The following is a 23,681-nucleotide window of genomic DNA, read 5'->3' on the forward strand; positions in this document are numbered from 1 at the left end:
CCTGGGGACACCCACCTCTGGGGACAGATGGGGGACTCTGCGGTGCCATGATGCTTGGCTCTCCCCCTCCGTGAAATCCTGATCCCGCCAAAAACGGGTTGCAGGGACTTGAGGCAGCGCAAGGAGATCCAGTGGGATGCTGTGACGGAGACTCTGACCCCGCATGGGCAGTGCTACTCAAGGAACCCCATGTCAGGGTGCCACCACATCCATGGCTCATGCCATGACCCTTGCCCAGTGCTGCACCACTGCCAGTGTGCCCCTTTCCTGTCCCTGTCCTCATCCCCAGGGCCCCCTGGGAGTGGAAGAGCGGCAGCAGCAGCATCTGTGCTGGCCGTGCGGCAGCTGCCGGCCCTGCCCTGTGCCTGACGACGTATAAATAGAGGCAGCGAGCAGCAAGGAGCTCCTGGCAGCCACCATGAAGTGCCTCAACCTGCTCTGCTGCTGCGTGGCCTCCCTCCTGCTCCTCAGCACTGCAGGTACAAGCTGCCCACAGGGCTGTGGATGCCTGTGGGGCTTCAGGGTCCTCATGGGGCTGTGGGTGAACACATGGCTGTGGGTCTCCGTGGGACTGTGGGTCCCTATAGGGCTGTGGGTGGCCACAGGGCTGAGGGGTCCCATGGAGCTGTGGGGTCTCATGGGGCTGTGGGTCCCCATAGGACTGCAAGGTGCCTGTGAGGGTGTGTGTGCCTGTGGGATAGTAGGTGTCTATGGGGCTGTGGGCACCCAGCAGAGCTGTGGGCACCCATAGGGCTGGGGGTGACTATTTGGTACTGTTGGCATCTTTGGGACAGTGGGTGCCTGTGAAGCTGTGGGCTCTCACTGAGGCTGTGGGTGCTCGTCAGGACTGTGGGTTCCTGTGGGGCTTTGGGTGCCATGGGGCTGTGAGTGCTCTGCAAGGTTGCAGGTACCCGTGGGGCTGCAGGTGCCATGGGGCTGTGAGTGCCCTGCAGGGCTGCAGGTACCCTTAGGGCTGCTGGTGCTGGCAGGGCTCTGGGTGCCTGTGGGGCTGTAGGTGCTGGTGAGGCACTGGGGTGCCCGGTGAGCCCAGCATGCACCCTATGGCTGGGTGGGTGCCATAGCAGGACAGGGTGACGGGTACAGCTGCTCGGGCTCCCCAGCAGCTCTGCCAGGGCTGCAGTCACCCCCAAATGTGCAGGGAAACACGGCGGGGGCTGTGACTAGGAGGGGCTGGGGGGGGGGGCATGAGCTGGGGTCCCCGCTCTGGAGCCAGGGTGGGCACAGGGGCTGTGCTGCCATTAACGTGTCCAGGGTCAGCGCCACCCATGGGTGCCGAGGTAGCTTGGTTTTGGGCTGTGGGGACCTTGGTGGGGGCTTCCAGGGTGCTGGGGCACCCTGTAGTTGGGACGGAATGGGGTGGGCTGTTTGCCCTGGGGGTCTCCCCTCCACCCAAAAACCTGCCAAGCAAGAAAGCACTTTGGGTGACCCTGGACCCCCTTCCCTGGGCTGTCCTGCTTCCGTCGAACACCCGGATCCCAGCCCTGGGGCCATGCAGCGGGGCGGCATTTCTGGTACCCTTGCTTGCCCTTGAGTTAATTTGGGCCGTTTCTCTGCCTGGCCAGGCTCTGGCGGCTGCGCTGCCGGGAGGGGGGCAGCTAAGTATGGAAACAGCCGTGTAAGGGGACACTGTGCTCCCTGCCGCAGCCCCGGCCCCCCCGGCCCTGTGCCGCCGCGGCCCCGTGCACCGGCACCCGCAGCTGCCGCCTTCCAGCACCCGGCACCCCTGGCCCACACGAGTTTTGGCCTTTTAAGGGCATCTTGGGCCATTCTGGTGGGTAAACGGGGTTTAGGGCCAGCCATGCACCCTGCTGGTGGTGGGGTGACCTCTGTGGGGCCCTGCATCGGGTCTGGGGAAGGGGTGGCTGTCACCATGGTGAGTGACCACCAGCCCAGCTCTTGGTTGTGCTGAGGCCGGCATGGAGGCTGGCATGTCCCAAGCAGTGGCAGATAGGGAGCAGCCTGTGTGATGCCATGGTTCCAGGTGTGTGACTGGGCACCTCATCACCAGCACCTGGCTCAGGCCAGTGTTGGGATCCTCCGTCTTGGAGGTGGCTCCAGGGCCAGGAGGTGCACTGGGGTCTGCAGCTCTGGAGCCAGATCCAAGGGGGGCTGGAGGTCTCCTGCTCATGTGTCTGGAATTTCACCCTCGTCCTGTAGGTTTGGTAAAAAGATGGAAGCAGGCGCCCAGCTTCTGCTCCACAGGGACCAACAGAGTTCTCACAATGGGTTTTGCCCTTCCTTTGGTGCCAAGCTGGGTCCCCAGACCCAGGCTCCTTTGGGGTGCAGGAGGTGTCTCAGAGGGATTGTTCTCCCATCTGTGGGCCTTGTCTTCCCATTTAATTCCCCTTTAGTGAAGAAAAGGTGGGAGGAGCCCAGCAGAGAACCAGGGGCTTCACTGATGCATTGTGGAGAGGTGTGGTCCTCGTGGCAAGGGCAGGTTTGGTGGTGCTTGAAGCCACTTGGGGCCCTGTTACCACTCCTGGAGGCCAGGGGTGGGAAGTGCCCCTTTGGCTTACACAGCTCTCCATGGCACTGGGATCTCCGGCAGAGGCCAGCACCCACTGCAGGGCTGGGTGAGGGCCCAGTGCGAGGGCACTCCCCTGCTACTCCATCCCTGCTCCCGCCCAGGCAAAGGTGTGCTCGCACCTTGGGCAGAGCCTAGCCACCCCTTCCAGGCTGGGTGGACGTAGTGAGTGCCTGTGACCACTGGGAATAGGCAGTGTCCATCCACTGTGCTTGGCAGCTATGTACTGGGGAGCCCTTGCCCACCCCAGGCACGGCAGGATTGAGTGGGGGCTGTGCTGTGCTGTCACCATCTCCAAGCTGGGTGAAGCTGAGGAAAGCCCTGGCATACTGGTGTTCTCCTGCAGCATGTGCTGAGGGCACTACAGGGCTGGCACAGACCTCTCCTGGTGACAGTGAGCGCTGGCCACTGCCCCTGGGACTCCTCATCCTGTCCCAGCCTGGGAGGTGTCACCTCAGTATGGGCTTCCATCACAATGGCCTCATGGCATCTTGGGATGTTCCCCATCCATCACCCAGGACATGTCACCTTGGGGTGCTCTTCATCACCTGGCATGTGTCACTTTAGGGTGGGCTTCACCTCCCAGAACAGAACATCTTGGAGTGGACTCCACCACCTGTGTCACCTTGGCTGGGCTCAGGGCCCCAGGACACAGAATCCATGGGTTCTCCCCACCTTGACCATCCCGGGCAAATGCACCTTAGGGCAACCAGCTTCCCCAGAGATGGGAGACTGCTTGTGTCCCATTAACATGTCACTGGACTCACTCCAGTTCCCCCCCAGGATCAGCACAACTGTGGGCACCACCGCTATTGGGTACAGGGGTGGCCAGTGAGGCAAGGGGCTCGGGGTGCCACAGGTACCCACAGATTTTGATTGCTTGTGCCACCAGCATCCCTGTCACATTCCTAATACTTCATCTGGAGGACCTCCCGGCCCCTGTGGGTACCTCATCTCTCACAAACTGTTGTCTGAGCAAACCAAGGCAGACGCTGGGCAGGTTGCTGTGCTGTGGCAGTCTCTCCCATCAGATATCCTTGTCTCAGTGTGCAGGTGACAGCCAGCCAGGCAGGATGGTGAGGACAGGGCACAGGGCCACCAGTGGGTCCTGTGAGAGTACTGTGCTGGGAGGGCTGTGCTGTGCCCTGGACAGAACTTAGTGGGCTGAGCTCTTGCCATGTTCCTGCTGTGTCCCCACTCGCTGATCCACCACCCCCACACAGGAGCCAGCTCCCTGTGCTGGAAGCAGGGATTCACCAGGGTGCTGAGATCAGCCTGGCCGGAAGGTCCATGGCTGACCAAATCTCATAAAATTGCCCATTCCCTGGTGCTGCAGGAATAGCAGTGGCCCTGGTGCCTTGGCAGGGCTCTGCCCGGCTATTTTCAGCCCATGGGGACATTTCCCTGGTAAGCGATAGCTCGAGGAAGCCAATGCACTCGTGTGCCCGTGGGGGCTGGTGGAGGGGCTGGAAGTCTCCAGCCGGGCACCCTGAGCTGGGCTGGGGTGTTGGCAGCAGCAGCACAGCCCCAGTGCCAGCCAGGCAAGTGGCTTGACCCTGCCACCTCCTTATGCGTGGGGACACGGCGTGGATGGGATCAGAGCTGTGTAACCCCATTCCTGTGCGACAGCTGAGCTGGGATATTCCCCATCCTGCTGCTGGGGGTACGGGTGAGAACCCCAGGGCTGGGTACTGCTGTTTGGCATGGCCCAGACATTCCCATGGATTTGAGGATCTTCTGGGACAGCAGATCATCAGGAATAAAATCCAGGCTGACAAGTCCAATGGCTCTCTCCCTGTCCGGCCCAGGTGACCGGGAATCCTTGGGATGACCAAAAAGAGGCATGGGGAGTCTTCACCCAGAAAATCTTACACTGAGTGCATGGAGGATATCCACTGGGAAGTGCTGGGGTGGGTTGGTGAAGCCTCCCATTGTTGGGGAGGCCCAGGGACAGTATCAGTGTGACCTCAGGAGTCCCTCTAAAGGAAGGGGCTCCTTCAGGCCCAGCCATGCCACAGAGTTTTCCTCAGGTCCTTCAGCACCCCCAGGCTGCAGACCCCACAAGGGACACCACAGGTGGAGAAATGTTCTTCACTGTAGAGCCTGACATCTGCCTGTGCCAAAATACATGCTTTGTTCTGGCTTTCTGCTCACTTACGGGCCCAGATCTACCCTGGCCAGGGAGTGGCAACTGCTTTATCTTCTCCCCACCCTGATCTTTGTGTCTTCTGCAAGTCAGGAGCCCAGGTTTTCCTCTAGATCTTCAGGGTGGATGCCTAAAGGCAGTCGAAGAAACACCCTGTAGAAGTGATTCCCCAATTTCATCCCTATATTTAGAAAGCTCCAAGCCTGGATTTAATCCCTTTGGAACAGCCTGGTGAGGCTTTTCTTTACCCTTTCTTAATCAAAATATCATGTAGTTCTAGCCAACTATTTATAGAAATCAAATAAATTTATGTTTTCTTTCAACTAAACTGAAGATCTCCTCCACAGATGAGGTTAGGCTAGTCTGACAAAGCTGTTTCCCATACCCCTGCTGGGCTCTGCATTGAAAAACTGGAAAATAATTGCTTTTTGCTAATGCTTTGGGATCATGAAGCCTCTGGAATGGGCTGCTGTGGTTGGGTGTTCTGAACTTTTGAGTGCACAAGGGTCTGAAGAGCCAACCCCATCCTTAATCACCCTTGTGCTGTGTCCTCTGGGCCTTTTGAGCTGCTTTGGGACACTTCCCTCTCCAAGGTGAAGGTGTTGGCCTGGCTGGTTCCAAACTGGCACTGGAGCTAGGATCCCACCTGTCAAAGGACTGCCATATGAAATGTGAGCAACAGAGCACTGGACCTTCACCTGAGGGGCTCGACAGCAGCACCGGGCTCTGCTAGGATGGTGCAGAGTGGGAAACCGAGGCATGGCAAGAGTGGAGAGGAGATGCTGTCCTTTGCTGCATCCTGGCCAAGCGCCCAGGGTGTATATGCAAGGCTGGGGTGCCCAGGCCTGATCCCAAGTGAGTGGCACAGCTCCCCTGGCCCTGCCTCCCACCTGGGAGGCGTTACTGGTTGTGCAAGGTCAGGCTCAGGGCCAACCTGCTCTACCTCATTTTCCCAGGCTGCTGACCGGCAGCGGCATGGAACAATATCCCTGTGCATCCTCTCCCCAGCAGATCCCTGCGGCACCTCATGGCCAGGGCAGGCAGGGGCCAAGTGCCATGGGGTGGTGGCTTGAGCATCAGAGCCCTGGCAAACTCATGTCAGGTCCCCAGCCAGCCCAAGCCCCAGGCTGTGGGGCCATGAGCTGAAGGAGCACCAGGGGTGCTGAGCAGATGCTATGGGGAACATTGACATTAAATGGTGGGGGGGGGGGGGGGGGGGAAACTGCAGGAAATGGGGGTTTGCAGTGAGTCAAGCAGTGTGCCTGATGTCTTCCATGGAAAATCCTGGATGGCTCTTTTGGGTCCAGCTATTTTCTATGAGGTTTTAAAGGGCTCTGTCAGAACAAAGCAGTCTTGCCTTTCCCTGAAAAGGAAGGGACAGACATTTGGGGTGTAAGCTCCCCGCGAAACCCCACTGGGAGGACAGAGGGAGAGCAGGACATGCAGGAGCTGGAGGATAAACTGGGATCAGAGCAGGGGAAGGGGGCGTGTGAAAATCCACCCTGCAGCGCTGCACATCACCGGCCCCACGCACGGGGCTCCTATTTCTGCTGGAGGGGTAGCATGTCCCTCAGGGGCCACCTGTGCCCATCTATCCCTCTGAGATGGCCCCTGCCCCGGCGCCATGCTTGGGGGCTGTCCCTGTGGAGGACCCATTTCGGCGCCAGGATGCTGCTTGCTGTTCCACATGGCCCCATGCAGGGATGGTGGTGACATGATGGCAGGGTCATGTTCGGGCTCCAGCATTCACTGCTATGCTTTCTGCATGGGCTTTTCCTTGGTGCAAACCAGCTGGGGCATCCTGTGGCACCCAAAGCATTGCCATGAGCTCAGTCCCCATGGCTGTGCCCCAGGGTGCTGCCACTGCTGGAGAAGGGATCCCCAGGCTGCAGGCAGTCCTTCCAACCCCTGCATATGGATGTGAGGTTCAGGGCAGCGTAAGCTGGGGACCCTCTGGGAGGTGAGGTCCCCATGGGAAATGGGGCAAGGGCTTCTCTCTGATGCCACTCAGCTGCTTGGCACAATGCACAGTGTGAACAAGGGGAGTCCCAGTGTCACTTTACAACACGGTTGCCCCCGCTCCCTCCCGGCTCACAGGGACCCACAGGATGGGCCCCAGGTGACGACGTCACCCTTGGCTGGCAGCAAGCAAGGGGCTGGGGCCAGTGGCTGAGGGAGCCGGTGCTTTGCCATTGCACCCTACCAAGCTGCTGCTTCTGACTCCCTGTACGGTTGCTGGGCTGTATTTTTAGCCTCCAGTGGACGTGCAGAGGGTGTTAAGCCTGTAACCTTCGTCCCATTTCACTGCTCATCGGCCGGCCATCTGCAGATCAGCACAATTTGGTGTGTGATGGATTTGGAGACCATGTAGGGGAAACAGGAGGGAGAAGGAGGTGGAGAGGGACTTTGCATGAGATCTTAAAGGTCACAGGAAATAAAGCCTGTGACCAGCACACTGGCAAGAACATCTCAGTTGTAGAGCCTGGGTGGCCATGGGAGGTGGTTTACAGTGGGCACTGGGGCTGCTGTTATGCCTGGACATGGCAGTTGATGGCTGCTCTGCGCTCCTGTGTCGGGTCAGAGAGGACACACAGACCATGCACAAAGCCCTGGGGATGCGCATGGTCTCCTTTGCTTGCTCCTCCTGTCCCCTGCTGCCTTGACCGTCCCCAGATGCCATCCTGAGGAGCTATACTCCCCTCCCATCCCTTCAGGTCACTGGCTATTTTGGGGACAAGCTGAGGATATCCCTGTCAGCTAAGAGGACCCTAAGGAGACCCAGGCTGGTCTCCAGGCCTCTGGGGCCAGGCAGCAGCATGCTGGCTTCCAGCCACCCGGGGCTTTGCAGGTCAGATGTAGCGTGTTCACCTTCCAGCAGCTCCTGCCAGGCTGAGAGGTCCCAGGGGTCCTGTGGAAAGGTGACGTGAGGAAGAAGCATGCTGCGGGTGGGAGGGAGGCAGATGGGAGCTGCCCATGACCTATCTCCGTCCAGCTGGAAGCTGAATTGTGAGCCCAGAGGCACCTGTGAGCCATGTGCCAGCAAAGGATGGAGGAGGTCAGTGAGGGCAGAGCAAGGGTGACCCGTGCATCCAGTTTTGGCAGGGAAAGGGGTGGAGGAGGCAGCTCCATCATGCCAGGCTGCACATGAGAGCGACTAGAAACCCTGGCAGGTCGCGGTGCAGCCTGTCCCTGCAGCCTCTGGCACGGCTCATTCCATGTCACGAGCCTGCCACTGCTGCCTGACCGTTGGCCAGCAGCACTACCGGCCCCAGCACGGACAGTGATGCAACCACCGGCCCGGCATCCCTGGCCACGGCAAACTGGCCTGAGTGGTCTGGGGCTGCTGCAGACCCAGCCTTAGCTTAGCCACCACGGTTCCTGTGACCAAGCCAGTGAGCCCCAGCTCTTTAGATGCTTGGCAGGACACGCAGCTGTGCGGCTCCCAGCATGGATACAGCACAGGAGCAGGAGGAGAGGGCTGGCTGTGCCTGGTGCTGCCCGTGCCCAGCGCTGCCTCCCGCAGCATGTGTGGAGATGGCATTTTTTCCTGGTTGGCATCTGCTTGCCAGCTGGAGTACAAAGGAATTATTTTCTTCTGAAACACTTCCCTGGTATGCAGGCATTAGACGTTTCAGGGGATTATTTAGACTAGCAGCAACTGTTTGTAACAGAGACAGTATAGCCAGTGATCTTTTATTTTTGGCACCCGCTGACTAATGTTAAATTGCACTTGGAGGCCTATGGAAAATACGGATGTCTTCTCCCGGGCCGCAGAACAAACTCATTGTGTCCCCGCCAGCCGCACAGCACAGTAAATGCTTTCCTAGTGAAGGGATGCTCACAATAAATAGCTCCTGATCCCTGCTGCCGGGTCAGGCCCTGCCTGCTTGTGGAAAACCCCTGCTGGGAGCCCTGCATCCGTTCCTCCTCCTTTCCCTTGCCATGGCCAGTGTGATGCTCTCCTGAGGCAGGGCTGGGGAAGGACCTTTTTAACCTGCCAAGTGCCCATGGCCCCTCAAGCTATGCTTTTTTATTCATTTCCCCCCATTTTTTAGGGCTGCTTTGCCACCTTCCTGCAGCACTTCATGGCCTGTGGAAGCTGCAGCCCTGGGCAGCCATGGCTGGTGCAGCCATAGAGCCCCCTGCTAGCATCAGCTTTGCCAGTCCCAAACCCCTCTTTGCACCCAGCTTCTTGCAACAGGGACAGAAAATGAAGCTGGAACTAGAGAGGGTTTAGGAAAGAGTTTAAGCCTCTCGATAACAGCCACAAATCCTGCTCTGAGGGCAGGCCTCCCCCCTCCCTGGCACTGACAGGGGGCTGGTGGCCCCAGAAGCCATGTGCCGGCAAGGGTAAGACTGACTGAGCTGTTCTCATCGTTTAGAGCTGCACGCCCCTGGCACGGACCATGCTGGTGCTGCTGCTGAAGGTCCCCTGCCAGCTGCAGAGCCCAGGCTGGAGGAGAAGGCAGCCAGCAGCAGCCCGGAGGAGGACCGAGATGGTGGCTCCCCCAACGCCTCCTTGTCTGCTGCCGTTGAGGAGGGACAGGGAGACGGGGAGGAAGAGCCGGCGGGTGGCCTGAGTGAGGACCTGGGGCCTGGGGATGGACAGATGGAGGAGACCACCATGGAGAAGGGCCAGGAGGGGACCGGTGAGGCACAGGGTCCAGGGGAGGATGCCATGCCGGGCACCCCTGAGGCAGCGCATCATGAAGGGAATGGCGGGCCTGGCCCACAAGATGGACTCCACACCAGAGAGGAAGAGGAGTCTGGTGGCAAGAAAGGAGCCTCTGAGGAGCAAGGGCAGCCTGGGGAAGAGAAAATGGAGGAGCCAAAAGCAGCATCTGCTCTCAATGGGGAAGAGCAGAGCTCAGAGGAAGAGGATGAGCAGGGAGAGTCTGAGGAAGATGGAGGTGAGGGAGAGTCCAAGGAGGAAAGAGAGTCTGAGGAAGAGGAAGAGTCTGAGGAACAGGACGCTGGGCCAGGGGGTCCAGAGGATGAAGGTGAAGGGAATGACGAGAAAACAGATGGCACTTCTAGCAAAAAGAGCCTTGGCAAACCAGCAGCTGCCGGCAAGGAAGAAGCCAGGGATGACCCCATCAGATGCCAGCACCCACCCTGTGGGGATGCAGCAGAAGACCCACCAGCAGCAGTGGGAGACCCACCAGCAGCAGCGGAAGACCCGCCAGCAGAAGATCCACCAGCAGCGGCGGAAAACCCATCAGCAGCAGAAGACCCACCAGCAGTGGTGGAAAAAGCCTCAGCAACAGAAGACCCGCCAGCAGTAGTGGAAGACCCACCTGCAGCAGAAGACCCACCAGCAGCAGAAGACCCACCAACAGCAGAAGACCCACCTGCGGACAAGCCATCACTGGTAGAAACGGAAAGCCCAGCTGCTGCCATGCTCCGGCACAGGCAGATAGGTTGGAGTCTTTTCTTGTCAGTGTGTAGCAGCGAGAGTGACCTACTATCAACCCTGGCAGAGCTGAGCTTGGCACATTAAACCGCGCCTAGTGCATGGCCATCTTCTAACGCTTGTGCTGCCTGCCCCTAACCGCTGCACGGCTGGGCCGGCTGCGGGCATCAAGGGTGCAGGCAGGAGCCGCGGATGCCTGCAATGTAGGCGCTCATCGCAGCGATACCAAAGCTGGCTGACATTTTCCTTGATGCAATTTTAGGCCTATGATTTCTCCTCTGGGTTGTGGACGTGGATAAGATTCTGAACACCCAGGTCCCTTTCAGCACCCTCAGGCCTCTTAAAGGCTCTTTATCCTCCACCCTTGGAGTGCCCTGGACCCCCAGCTGTCTTGGTGTAAGGGCAGGATGCTGGCTGGGCTAGTGGGTCTCTTGCCTACCAGTCCTTGCCTCGTAGGGGAAGGTGTGAAGAGCTAATTCAGACGCATGAGTTGCCAAAGCACTGGCGCTGGCCATGTTTGGTCAGTAAAAGGCTAGATAAAGAAAAGAGACACCCCGCTCCTAGAAACGCTTGTGGACTTTGGCCTATGGGTTGGGCAGCGACCTTTGGACCCAGATGAGTCTTTCTTTGCTTTCATCTGTAACATCCCAGCTCAAAAAGTTCCCATTTGTGCTGAAAGGGAAACCCAGTTTTATCTCTGTGGCTTTACTTGGCAAGTCAAAAGGTCTTTCTCAGCCCAGCACTCAGTAGACAATCCACACAACCCCAGGGCTTGACAGGGCCCTGCTTGCCCCAGGCATCCCCAGCCCAGCCAGCTGGCACATGTTTGTCCCCAGACCTGCCCCCCAGCCTCCACTAAAGCCTGACCCAGCTCCTGTTATCAAAAAGCACTGCATCTGGCCCTTGGTGTGCCAGCACCTCCAGGGCAAGGACATGTCTCTGTCTCAGGGACACTGGGGTGCCTACCCTGTGTGGAGGCAACCGCTTCATTCTCCCCCAGCCTAGCATGGAGCCACAGGGTCCCCAGGGCCCCATGCAGAAGGCTCCAGCCTGATATGGGGGCAGAGGTGGGAGGAGGGAATGACCTTGCTGTGGATGGGTCAGGCTCTCAAGAGCCAGCCCCAGCCTTGCACATGCTCATGTCTCTGGCTCAGTGCACAGTTTCTGGGGAGCGGCAGAGCAGATCGTGCCGGCACTCGAGGCTTAGCCTGGGAAGAGCCGCAGCTGCTGGGGGTGGGCAGGGGCCCCTTTGGGCTGCAGGTGCCACACGTGCTTGCACTACACCCAGCCCTGGGAGCGCTTTCCAGGCACATCCTCCACATTCCCCATTAGCGGCTGGCCCTCGCTCCCCCCCCGGGGATGCAGGACGCGCCTCCCTCGCCAGCCCCTTCTTGGAGCCAAGCAGTTGCCCCTGACGCTTCCCCCAGCAGCCATAGCTCTGGCAGCCTCCGCCAAGTCTCCAGGAGCCTTTGCAAAACAGAGCCCGCACGGCGTGCCAAAGGCAATGGGGGTTACCGAGGTGCACGGTGGTGCCAGGCTTGGGGTGTGTGTGCTCCCCTGTGCCCTCTCCGTGTGCGAGCCCCTCTGTGGATCCTCCCCTTCACTCTAACAGGTCTACTTTCCTTTTTCCTGCAGAAGAGGCTGAAGATGCCAGCAAGCTGACCAAGCGTGACCGGTCCCACTTGGAGAACACCCTCAAGCTGAATGAGGACAAACCCGCCGATGATTTCTCAGGTGAGGGGGCCTGGATGGCACTGAGCCATGCGTGCCCTACTCCTTCAGTCCACATGATCCCTGCAGGACAGCTCCTCACTATTCTGCTGCACCGAGAGCATGGATGAGATTCCACTCCCCGGAGTGTTTGGTTTTTAACATTAGTTCTTGTAAATTGAGCAACACTCTATCTTCAGTAACAGCCCTTTTGCTGCTCTTGGGTTAACCTAATTTTGGGTATTCTAAAGACAATCCTAAGGGTTTGCAAGAATTAGGAGGACAGAGAGGCTGGAAGATGCAGATGGAGAATCAGCCCAAGCTGGCCACATCCCTACCCAGAGAAACCTGGGACAACTTGTGATAAAGGGTTGGGATTTCTATTCCAATTATTCCTTGGGTTTTGCTATTATAAGGCTTGCTTCTGCTAGCCCCATGGGCAGTCTAGACTAGAAAGAGATAAAAGCTGTTGAGGAAAAGGCTATTTCCTTCTTTTAGTGAGCAGCTTAAGGGCTGTGCCAGGGTCCCTGGCATCATGGTGGAGGGCTATTTGGGATCACAGGTATTGACTGCGAAATAGCATTAATGAGGGGTGTCCCTTCCATCAGCTGCTGGCATGTGAAACACTGGCAGCACATAGGGACTGTTGCCCAGTGGGAAACATTAGCTGGGGAGAGGCATCAAAATGTTTGACCAGGATAAGTTTGGCCAAGATTTCAACTGTGAGCCAGGTCCCTTGATCCATGGGATCTGCAGGGAGTGCCCAACAGCTTACCTAGAGGGGACTCAACCATGGTGGTGGGGTTTACTTTTCACCTATCTGCATGCTTCTGCCCCTACAGGAGTACTGCAGCGGCTGAGGAAGATCTACCACTCCTCCATCAAGCCTCTGGAGCAGTCCTATAGATACAACGAGCTGAGGCAGCATGAGATCACAGGTAATGCCATGGGCACTGGGGTCTCTTGCACCATCAGGTCATTGAGATGCAGATAACAGAGCAGATCATGGAAAGGCTTGGATACTTTGTCTTCCTTTGCAGCTTCCCAAGAAGGCCATGAACTTGCTGGGCTTAGTGGACATGCCCTAGTGAACCCAGAGGCAGGCATTTCCGCATCTGCCTTAGCCCATCTGCTGTCAGTACCATCTGTGTAGGCTGAGCATTGAACCCTGCCTGCTTCGGGTCCTCCACCTGCTCAGCATCAATGCCCTGTACCCCTGCCAAGCAGAGATCACGACCCAATGAAACAGGCTTGGCAAGGACACTTAGGACCTCTCAAGGCTGGGGATGAGCTTCCTGAGGGTGCCTGGAGCTGGCATCCTTCCTGCTCAGTACAGGACAGCCATGTGGGCAGGGTATCCCTCAAGTTCAACAGCCTTCACTCATCCTGGGAGTTAGAGTTTCCACCCCTCGGCAATTACAGACCCATTGGATCAGGTGAGCAGGTCCCTGTGGCCACCAGCGTTGGCACTGCCTGAGCCCCATTAGTACACATGTCCCTCCAAACTACAGGAAGCTCTTGTGACCCACATGACACAAGCAGCCACATTTTCCAAGCACAGATGACTCAAGCCCAAGCCCAGATTCCCTGTTCAGTGGGGATCCATGGGGCAGGGACAGGGCTGTAGAGTCCTCATCACCAGCCCATGTTCTGTCCTATCAAGACACAGAGCACCCTGGACATCATCCACAACCCACTCACAGTGCTTCTGGATGGGTCAGTGGTAGATTTCAAACAAAAGCCCTGCCTAGCTGCCTCCCACAGGCAGTTCCATGCTGCTGCCTTTGCAGTGCCTCTCCCTCTGTGCTGCCTGCCAGCAGTGGGGGACCATGATCTGCTTGCCATGTGGGAAGGGAACATGAAGGCTCACAGGCCATGCTGCAGCCAGCACAAGAGAGCTGCCCCACGGATCATCACCTCATAGCTGCTGTCACTCCAAGTGTGCTGGCCTGCCCCTTCTGCATGCAGCCAGCACAGAGCTGCCAGATGCCTGGGAAAGGAGCACCAGGAGCTGTAGGACTGGCACCCCAGTGTGCATCCCCACAGCCTCTTCAGCAGTGGCATCATGCAATGAGGACAGCCCAGCCATGCCCTGTCTCAGCTGCCTCCATGCTGGGGCTCACAGATTCAGAAACAGCCCAACCTCCTCTCCAAGCTGATGTGGTCTGTGTTGGTAGCATCACAAGCATCTGCATTTGCTGTCAGCTCAGGCTTGGACACTGTTTAGGGGACTATTTGGGGTTACAGGGGCAGCCTCTAACCCTTGCTTTGCTCCTCACTGCCAGAACACACAGCCCCCAGCCTCAGTTCCCAGTACACAACCCATTTCCTTGCTCAGGACGTCTCAACCTGCCTTTCAGCCATCCTATGCCCAACCAGCCACCTCCCTGCTCCCTTTTTGGGAGGAAGCAAGTGTTTCCCAGGCCCCTGCTCATTTCCTCCCTCCCAGCTCCTGAGGAAACGACCACTAATCCTTGTGCTTTCCAGGCCTGAGGCCCCTTTTCAGCAGACAGCGAGTCCTGGTGTTCCTCTCAGCACTCCACAGTCTGTTCCACTTCACCATAAGGAAAAACCATCCCTCAGACTGACAATCCCCCAGGTCAGCTCCCAATGTGAGTGCCCAGCACACCTTGTTGTGTGCCACATGGCACCATCCCAGTGGTGCAAATGCAATCCCAGGGCTGGTAACTCATGCTCACAGCCTCCTGGCCCTAAGGGAAGGGCACATGGATGCTGCATTCCCTGCAAGCCTTGGCTCTGCCATGAGAGGCCCTAGCCACATGCTTCCCTCAAAACATTTCTCTTGCTACCAAACTCCTTAAAGCATCTCTGACATCCCGACCATACCCTAAAACACAGCCGTAGCCTGGAATTCTAGTAATTTGCCTTTAATACCCACAGATCCATCTTTTCCCAATCCTCCATTAGCTATGTAATTAGAGAAACCTACAAATTAGAGGGTTGCTGTAGGGAGCTCTTTTGACCTTGCAAGGCAGTGAGGACATGGTGAGGTTGAGGGAGCCTTCTGAGCTGCTTCCTCTGCACAGTGCCTGTGTCCTGAGGTTCCTTGCACTAGTGGTGCCCTGCAAGCTGGAAGATGTCCCCAGTGTCCCCCCCCCTGTCCCCCTACAGTGTGTGTGTGGGGGAGGCTGGAGGGCACAGAGCTGCCGCCTCAGCGAGCTGGGAGGAGCGGGACAGCTGGGAGAGCAGTGGGGCAGGCTTGTCATGGAATATGTGTGACCTTTGGAGGTGTAAGCCAATATAGAGGGGTACCGTCGCAAGCACCTCGCCCCTCCATTTCACAGCAGCCCTCCATTTTGTCTGCCTTCCCAGCAGCTCTGCTCCCACACACCAGTGTAAGCAGGGAGCCCCTCTACTCCCACCACTTGCAAAAGCACCCCTGTAGTTGAGTGTCACAAGAGAGCTGTGACTGCCGTCATCAACCGAAGAATGAACTGTCAGGGTGCATCCCAGAAAGCTCACCCCACACCCTCTGCTTACAGTGTGTTTAAGCCTGGCAGGTGCCGCCCCCTCTTCCCTGCTGCCACCCTCTTGCATCCCCACTCTGCCACCCCTCTGGCTGGGTCTGCCTGTGTTCTTGGCCACAGCAGGACCACCCCATAGGGACTGTCCCTAGGTCAGGGGTGAGGGACTCTCCCGGTGTGATGATGGGAAGCTTGCTGTGAACTCATGCCAGTTTGTAGTGCATGCTGGTAACCCTAAGTACTGTATACTTATATATATATAAGTATATATATAAGAATATACATAAGTGTAAATATTTATGTATATTACTTATGGCCCAGAAAGCCAAATCAGCTGCATCAAAAGGAGCGTGACCAGTAGGTCAAGGGAAGTGATTCTCATCTTCTACTCCACTCTGGTGACACCCCCACCTGGAGTCCTGTATCCAGCTCTGGGGCCTCCAGCACAAGAGGGACATGGACCTGCTTGAACGAGTCCAGAGGAGACCACAAAGATGCTCAGAGGGCTGGAGCACCTCTCCCATGCAGACAGGCTGAGACAGTTTATTCTTGTTCAACCTGGAGAAGGCTCAGGGGAGACCTTGTAACAGTCTTCCAATATCTAAAGGGGGCTACAGGAAGTCTGGAGAGGGACTTTAAACAAGGGCATGTAGTGACAGGACAAGGGGGATGGTTTTAAACTGAAAGAGGAGAGATTTAGTTTAGACATTAGGAAGAAATTATTTCCTGTGAGGGTTGTGAGACACTGGCACAGGTTGCCCAGAGAAGCTGTGTCTGTCCCATCCCTGGCAGTGTTCAAGGCCAGGTTGGGTGGGGCTTTGAGTAGGTCTTATGGCTGGTGTCCCTGCCTGTGGTAGGGGCGCTGGAACTGGATGGTCCTTCCAACCCAAAGCATTCTGTGATTCTATTCTATATGTGCCAATTACCAAGTTTCCCTTTATAGAGAAAGACCTCCCAGTTGCTATTGTCAGCTGGATATGGGTAAGCCCACCACTGGGGTGGTCAGAGCACTTGTCATGGTTAGTTGCTGTCCTGACCATGGCTTGTTGGGCTCCTTTTGCTCAGTGAATGCTGCTGGGGATGGCAATAACTCCACTGAGCGGAGCAGAAGGGCTGGGTGCTCTCAGACATGGCAGCTCTCCTAAGGCTGCTTTGTTGAGCCACATTCCAGGTGTGCAAAGCAGACTGGGGTTTAGTGCTTGTCCTGGTAGCTGCAGGTCTTGTTGCTCACAGACTGTAACTCCTTCTCTCCTGCTGGGAATGTGGCCATCGCTTGGCTTTTCCTGCCCACAAGAAGGCCAGGGCCAGTCTTCATCTCCCTCCTTGGCCTGGGCCAGACCCAGGCAGCTGCGTCCCTCCTTCGACTCACAGTACCTTCTCTCTCTCCCTGTGTCCCCTGCTAACAGCTTATCCTGGACGCACCCTGGGCTCCTCTGCCACAGGTTGGTATCGCTGCCTGCTGCCTGCATGCTGCCAGTCCTGCCCAAGCTCTTTGCTGGCCTGTGGCTTTTTCTATTCACCTGCCTCAGCAGAGCCACACTTTCTGGGCACTGAGCAGACCCTGGCACTCAGCATCCCATGGCACCCATTGATGTCCACAGCCCTTTCAGAGCTCAGCACGTGTGTTGCTTCACTTTGTCTCTGGCCTGACTCTGCGCATCCCATCAGTCCTCTCCTTCCTGCAATCCCTGCCTCACTCAGGCCTTGACACCTTTCCCTCTTGGGATAAAGATTCCAGAGGCTGCGTAATTCTCTAGCTGTGGTTCAAAGGCATTTGTGGTGGACCTGCGGGTAGTTCTTTGAGCTGTAGCTTGAACTGGAGGAGCCCATCAGATCGCCCACACTGTGGAGGGGAGCTCTTCCCACCCTTCACCCTTCTACATGAAGAAATTTCCCCAAAGGTCCACCCTTGATCCCCTCTGCCTGCAGTTTAAGCTGATGAGCCTGCAGCAGCTGTCCCAGGAGCACAGACTGGCCCCTGTGTGGCGGCCTCAGCCCCCTGGGAGCTGGAGCTGGCTCTTCTCCCTGCCTCTCTTGCTCAGGGTGTGCTGCCAGGTCCCTTGGAGAAGCAGGAGATGGGAGACCAGCCAGGAAATACGAGCCAACACCCAGCCTTTCCCCTGGGTCCAGTGCTGGTCCATGGGGACTATGTCCCTGCTGCAATATGAGGCAGGGAAATCCCATCTTCTGGCCCTCGTGTCCCACCCCACGCAGGCAGAGTGGTCAGCGGTGTGCAATGGCAGTGTGGGTGATGCTGGGAGGGTCTCTTGTGGTGATTTAGGTTTCCTGAGTGGTTTGAGGACAGAGCAAGATGTTTGTGCCTGTGTTTCAGTCTGAACTAGGAGAGGAAGTTTTGCTGTGTCCTCCTCTTTGCCCACCATCCTTGGGAAATACTTGCACAGTGCGGGGTGAGCTGACACCAGCCACTTCTGCTGGGCCTTGAAGACAAGGAGGGAGAGACCCAGCCCAGGGTTAATTCCAACCCCAGTGCAGCAGTGCTTCCACCCATGGCAGCCTGGTGTTGCAAGCAACATCAAAAACCTCCCAGAAAGCAATTGCTTTAGGAAAAATAGACCCTACTTGGACATCCAGGTTGCCCCTACCTCCACAGTGCAAGACAAATGCAGGCTCTGTGGAGGGAGACATGACCTTCCTGGCCTTGTTTGCCAGGTGCATTGCAGGACTGCAGCATGCTCCTTACTCTACAAACCTGCCAGCTTAAAGAAGGTGCTTTAAGCTGCTGTGTTGCAAGCAGGTCCACAGATGAAGGGGTTTAGGGTTTGAAGACCCCCCTGCTCACAGGTAGGGCCTGATCATGCACTAGCCTGTGACTCCTTCTGCAAATGCCACCGGGACATGTCTGGATGAAGCTGGGATGAGCTGGAGCTGGGAGCGAGGCAGGCGAAGCTGGGAGCGAGCAGCCACAGGGTGGCTGGAGAGAGCTGCGGTGATGAAGCTGCTGCCATCCCTGCCCTGTGCTGGCAAGGACTGTCTCTTTTCCCCCAGCTGGACCATCAAGGCGACCCAAATTGGTGCTGACAGATTCAGTGGAAGAGGACATAGCAGGGACAGATGCCAGGCCATCTCATTCCCGAGTGGGAGATGCTCTTTGCTCTCCCAGACCCTGGGCAGCAGCAAGGAGGACCCATGCATGGCGTCATCTTCAGAGCTACTGTCCCACCTGCAGAGCCACAAGGATTCAGTGCTCACAAAGCCTGTGGGGTGCCAGCACGCTGCTCCCAGAGCAGGGGCTAGAGGTGGGCTTGAGGAGCTGTTGGTGACCCAGCACAGCACTGCGGGCATCGCTGCCTGTCTCAGCACAGCAGGGCAGAGGTGAGGATGTGGAGCAGGGCCGTGTTCACACAGCCCCACCTGGCCGGGAGCGTGTTGTGAAAGAGCATGCAGGGACCCGCCTCAAACCTCTGGCACAACATCACAGGGGATAGTAATAATAATAATGATCCAAAACCCCATTAAAGCAGCAAGAGAACAGAGCAGCAGCGATAAAGTGGCACAGAGGAGTGATTAAATCAAAAGTCTGAGGTTTTGACATTTGGTTTTGTCCCATGTGAGAAGATACTTTTGGATCCCTGCAGCTCACAGGCAGTTCACAGGCAGAAGGCTGGGCTGTCCCCCTGGTTTGGACATGGCTGCCCTGCTTTGGGGAGGAGGGTTGAGCTGCACAAATGCTGCTGTGCTGCTGTCATGAGATGTCCCCAGCCCAGTGGTGACATGCTGGCCCTGAAATGGGCAGGTGCAGGCAGGAGGAGGCTGGCATGTCCTGCCCAACTCCTGCACCCATGGACAGATGGGTTTGGTGCAGAGCCACCATGCACTGCCTTCCAGTGCCCTTGGGTGGCTGGAAGCCACAGCATCATGTGGGCTTTGCAGCTGCCTGCACCTTGGAAATGGATCTCTGGCTTGCTGGAAGGCTGCTGGCTTCTGTGTGAGCAGCAGCCACAAAGCAGTGGGGTCTCTCAGCCACTGCAGGGAAAACAGCTCTGCCTTAGGTGTAGGGCCAGAGAGGGTCCCAAAGGCAGTGCAGGTACCGCATGGGCATCTTCTTGCCTTGGGCCATGGGGGAAGGCTCAGGTCTGTCTGAGGGACAGCAGCTTCCAGCTCCTCCAGTGGCATCCAGCCCCTCCTCTGGCTGGACTCCTGCTGGCAGTGTGGAACGGACCCTCTTCCACCCAGGGAAGGTTCCCACCAGCAGGAACTCACTCATCCAGATTTTACTTTCATTCCTGTCCTGACTTAGTCTCCAGCTGACTAGCTGTCCTGTGCATGGCTTGAGGGTTGGCATGGCCTGGGGGCTTCTCTGGCTCTGCTGACTGCCTGCCCTGTGGCGTGGGGGCTGTAGGGGTCAATCACTGTGGGCATAGGCTGATTGCATGAGTCCCGATCAAGTGGGGATTGCTCCTGGGGGCAATGGCTGTATGTGTCCAGGGACCTCTGTGCTCCTGGACCAATTGTGTGGCATAGGGAGAGATCCTTACGGGCCCATCACCAGCCTCCTTGAGCCCTTAGCAAACTGTGGAAATAGAAGAGTGTCAGATGGGGGCTACAGTTCATTCTCCTCCCGCCTTTCCCAAGCCCAAAGCAGGGACATTTTCCCAGCCTGCCTTCCCCTCACCAGCTGGAGCCTCACACCCAACTCACACATAGGCAGGGACCTTCTGCTTGACCAGAGGGCTGAGAGCCAAGATGCAGGAGTGGATCCTTGTGAGGGTACAGTGGAAAGGCTTACAGCTGGCACAAGGCTTGCACTGAGCTTACCAAGCACTGCACCATAGTGTTGCTCCTTAAACCATGCCAGCTCCCTTTGCATGAGGCATTCATTTGCCTGGTTGCAGCATGGGTACCACATGTCTCATGCTTTGTGGCAGCTGCTCCTACAGCCAGCCCCAAAGTCACTCCAGCTAGATCAGAACCAACTGATACGAGACTTAAAAGACCTTCTAGTCCTCCTGCAGCCTAAGAGAGTACAAAGCTCAGATCAGGTCAGAAAAGTGAGGAGCACGGTGATACCCTGCTCCTGCAGACACTAGGGCCCGTTGCTGGGTGATGCCTTGGCTCGTGAATGGCTGGTGGCCCCAAAGGGTGGCTGTTTCCCCAGCAGCATCATGGTGCTCAGATGGGATGCTCATTACAGCTGGGAGTTAATTGCACAGCGGCGACAGCTATTGTTTCTTCACTTCCTCTTGTTATTTCCCCTCTCTGCAGATGGGGAGATCACTTCCAAGCCAATGGTGCTATTCCTGGGACCATGGAGTGTTGGCAAATCCTCTATGATAAACTACCTCCTCGGGCTGGACAATACTCCCTACCAGCTCTACACAGGTACCACACTCACTGCTTCCTCCCTGCTCTGCCGAAAGTGTGCTGACACCTGCATTCTGCCTCCCTGTGGTCAGTGATTCACAGCCACATCTCTTCGATCCCCCTTATTACAACAGGGAGGTTGAGATCTATTCTGTGGTACCACACAGAAGAAGTGGTTCCCTTGGGAGAAGGGCATCTCTCACTGCAGCATCCCTGTCCCACAGCACAGGGCTCGCTGCCTCTGACCCCAATTGCAAAAGCAGTGGTCACATCACAAGGACAACTTGCCTTTGTATTCTTCCCCTCCCTCCTCACGTGGAGCCAATTAATTTGCCCTTCCAGGAGAAAATCCATTCCCCTTCCCGCCTCCTTGCTCCCACAGATATCATCTCACAGCCAAGGGCAGATGTCCGTGGCCAGCTCTGTCCTGCGGTAATGAGGGTTCTCAGGAGGTGGTTCTCCAGGGTGCCTTGTGCAGTCAGGCCACCTCCAGAACAACCAGTCCCTGCAGAAATCAGCCCTGCTGGCATTTTCTCAAGAGGTTTGGCAAGAGTTTCATAGCCTTGTTGCTTGCCTTCTTCCAACATCTCTTGGCAAGCAAGTGATGCTCCTGAGCTCCCCAGCTAGTCTAAGGCCAGCCCTATCATGTCCATTGCCTAGCACGAATCTCACTGCTCTGCTGTTCTTTTTATTTCTGGGCAGGGGCAGAACCCACCACCTCCGAATTCACTGTCATCATGCATGGCCCCAAGCTGAAGACCATCGAAGGCATCGTGATGGCTGCCGACAGTGCCCGCTCCTTCTCACCCCTGGAGAAGTTTGGGCAGAACTTCTTGGAGAAGCTGATAGGGATTGAGGTGCCCCACAAGCTGCTGGAGCGAGTCACCTTCGTGGACACGCCAGGCATCATTGAAAACCGGAAGCAGCAAGAACGAGGTAAGGGTTTATCGGGTTCACCTAAGGGACTCCAGGAAAGATGCTGTAAGGATGTGAGATGTGCCTCAGCTACTGATTTAACACTCTGTTTGTCAGCCTTGGAGCCAGGCTTTGCCAGTGGCTGGTGCTACAGCAGGGCTCAGAGAAGCACCAGTCTGTCCCCACAGCACTTGGTGGACCAGGACAGATCAGCAGGGCTTCCTGACCCACTTGGTGCCTACTGGGGAAAGCAGTGACATGGTTGATATCTAATCATAGGAGCAGCAGGAATCTGTGGCCAGGAGCAGGGAGAAAGAAGGTTTGGAGGTGGGACTGAGGGAGACACGTAGTCATAGGCCCTGGCACACAGGGATGGGTTTTCATGCCAAGAAACTCTGAAGTGTTTTTAGCACATGTGAAACAGGTTCTAGGCTGCACGGGAAGTCTGCTGTGTCTCACACCCTGTCCAACCCAGACAGCGCGTGAGGCGTAGCAGGCTCACGGTTTATCTATCCCTTTTCCTGAAGGGACTCATCCTGTGCTGACAATTTCTGCTGGATTTCTGTCTTTCTTCTCCCCAAGGTTACCCATTCAACGACGTGTGCCAGTGGTTCATTGACAGAGCTGATCTCATCTTCATTGTCTTTGACCCTACGAAGCTGGACGTGGGCTTGGAGCTGGAGATGCTCTTTCGCCAGCTGAAGGGCCGTGAATCTCAGATTCGAATCATCCTGAACAAAGCTGACAGCCTGGCTACCCAGGAGCTCATGAGAGTCTACGGTGCCCTATTCTGGAGCCTGGCTCCTCTCATCAATGTCACGGAGCCGCCCAGGGTGTATGTGAGCTCCTTCTGGCCCCAGGACTACCATCCGGATACCCACAGAGACCTGTTCCTCAAAGAAGAGATATCACTCCTGGAAGATCTCAACCAGGTGATTGAGAACAGGATGGAAAATAAGATTGCCTTCATACGCCAGCACGCCATCCGGGTGCGCATCCACGCCCTTTTGGTCGATCGCTATCTGCAGACCTACAAGGACAAAATGACCTTCTTTAGTGATGGAGAACTGGTGTTCAGGGACATTGTGGAAGATCCTGACAAGTTCTTTATCTTTAAATCCATTCTGGCAAAGACCAATGTCAGCAAATTTGACCTCCCCAACCGTGAGGCTTACAAGGACTTCTTTGGCATCAACCCCATCACCAGTTTTAAGCTGCTGTCTCAGCAGTGTTCCTATATGGGAGGGTGTTTCCTAGAGAAGATCGAGAAGGCCATCACTCGTGAGCTTCCCGATCTCTTGGGAAGCATTGGCTTGGGAAAGAAGCCCAATGTTCTCTCCTGCGACATCACTGGCTGTGGCGAAACTCCGAAGAATCGCTACAGGAAGCCCTAAGGTGTTTCTGTGATCTGACCGTCCATGTGTTCCTACCGGTGAATGAGCTTATGTCTTATCTGTCCAAGAAACCGTGGTTTGTTAACCATTTGAGTGCCGCACTGGCAAAGGCTGCTGTATGATGAGGATGTTGAGTCATTGACATCGATGGCAGGGGAAGATGGGTGGGCATAAGAAAGAGAATAAAAACTGTGAATTCCTGACATTTTATCTTTGTTCTTTTGAGTAGAAGGCAATGTTTAAGCTGTAAGTATGAGCAATGCACGGTGAGCTAGAACTGTAGCTGCTTTTTCACTGGTGCCAGCACTGCGTGAAGAGGAATTTCAGCCTCTGCATCCCTGAAGCCAGCAGGGAGCAAGAATGAGGGCACGGCATGAGAGCACAGGGGAGAGTGGTGACACACTAACCCAGGCATCACCGGGAGCCCTGGTGCAAAGCGCTGGGCAAGGAAAGAGAGGCCAGGTCCCAGCTGTTGTTTTCAAGTGCAAACTTCCTACAAATCTCCACAAATATTGATCTTGTTTTTCCTTTCTGAGACTTTCAGATTGCCCTGCCCTTTCACTCAACAGTGGAGTTGATCTTCTGCAGCTTTTGCCTTGGTTTTCACCTTATGAAGGGGCTTTTGCAGGGGCATTTGCGGCTCCAGGCAGGTGGCCATGGTGGAATTTGCAAGTCCATGTCAGAAGAAGAAGTGGGCTGGAAAAGAGCTGCCTGCACTGGCTGAGCCGTCCTGGAGGAGGAGGGTCAGCAC

At 56.5% G+C, this 23,681-nt stretch overlaps 1 protein-coding gene across 3 annotated transcripts; it reads left to right on the plus strand.

Annotated features, from left to right (window-relative positions):
* The first annotated feature begins 252 nt into the window (after positions 1–252).
* On the plus strand, positions 253–23,133 carry SRL (sarcalumenin). Of its 3 annotated transcripts, XM_062635485.1 has the most exons (8): positions 254–479; positions 9,074–10,111; positions 11,740–11,838; positions 12,657–12,752; positions 16,706–16,741; positions 20,523–20,639; positions 21,324–21,557; positions 22,119–23,133. In XM_062635485.1, the coding sequence occupies exons 1-8, from the start codon at positions 419–421 to the stop codon at positions 22,928–22,930; spliced, it is 2,493 nt and encodes an 830-aa protein (XP_062491469.1). In that variant the 5' UTR covers positions 254–418; the 3' UTR covers positions 22,931–23,133. The 3 variants fall into 3 exon arrangements, with proteins under 3 accessions (XP_062491478.1, XP_062491469.1, XP_062491487.1); XM_062635494.1 differs by lacking the exon at positions 16,706–16,741 and having other exon boundaries at positions 253–479; XM_062635503.1 differs by lacking the exon at positions 9,074–10,111 and having other exon boundaries at positions 324–479.
* The last annotated feature ends 548 nt before the right edge of the window (positions 23,134–23,681 follow it).

Source organism: Pezoporus occidentalis, unplaced genomic scaffold (assembly GCF_034315485.1).
Source record: "Pezoporus occidentalis ecotype Australia unplaced genomic scaffold, CSIRO_AGI_Poc_V1 ctg113, whole genome shotgun sequence".
Classification (NCBI taxonomy): domain Eukaryota; kingdom Metazoa; phylum Chordata; class Aves; order Psittaciformes; family Psittacidae; genus Pezoporus; species Pezoporus occidentalis.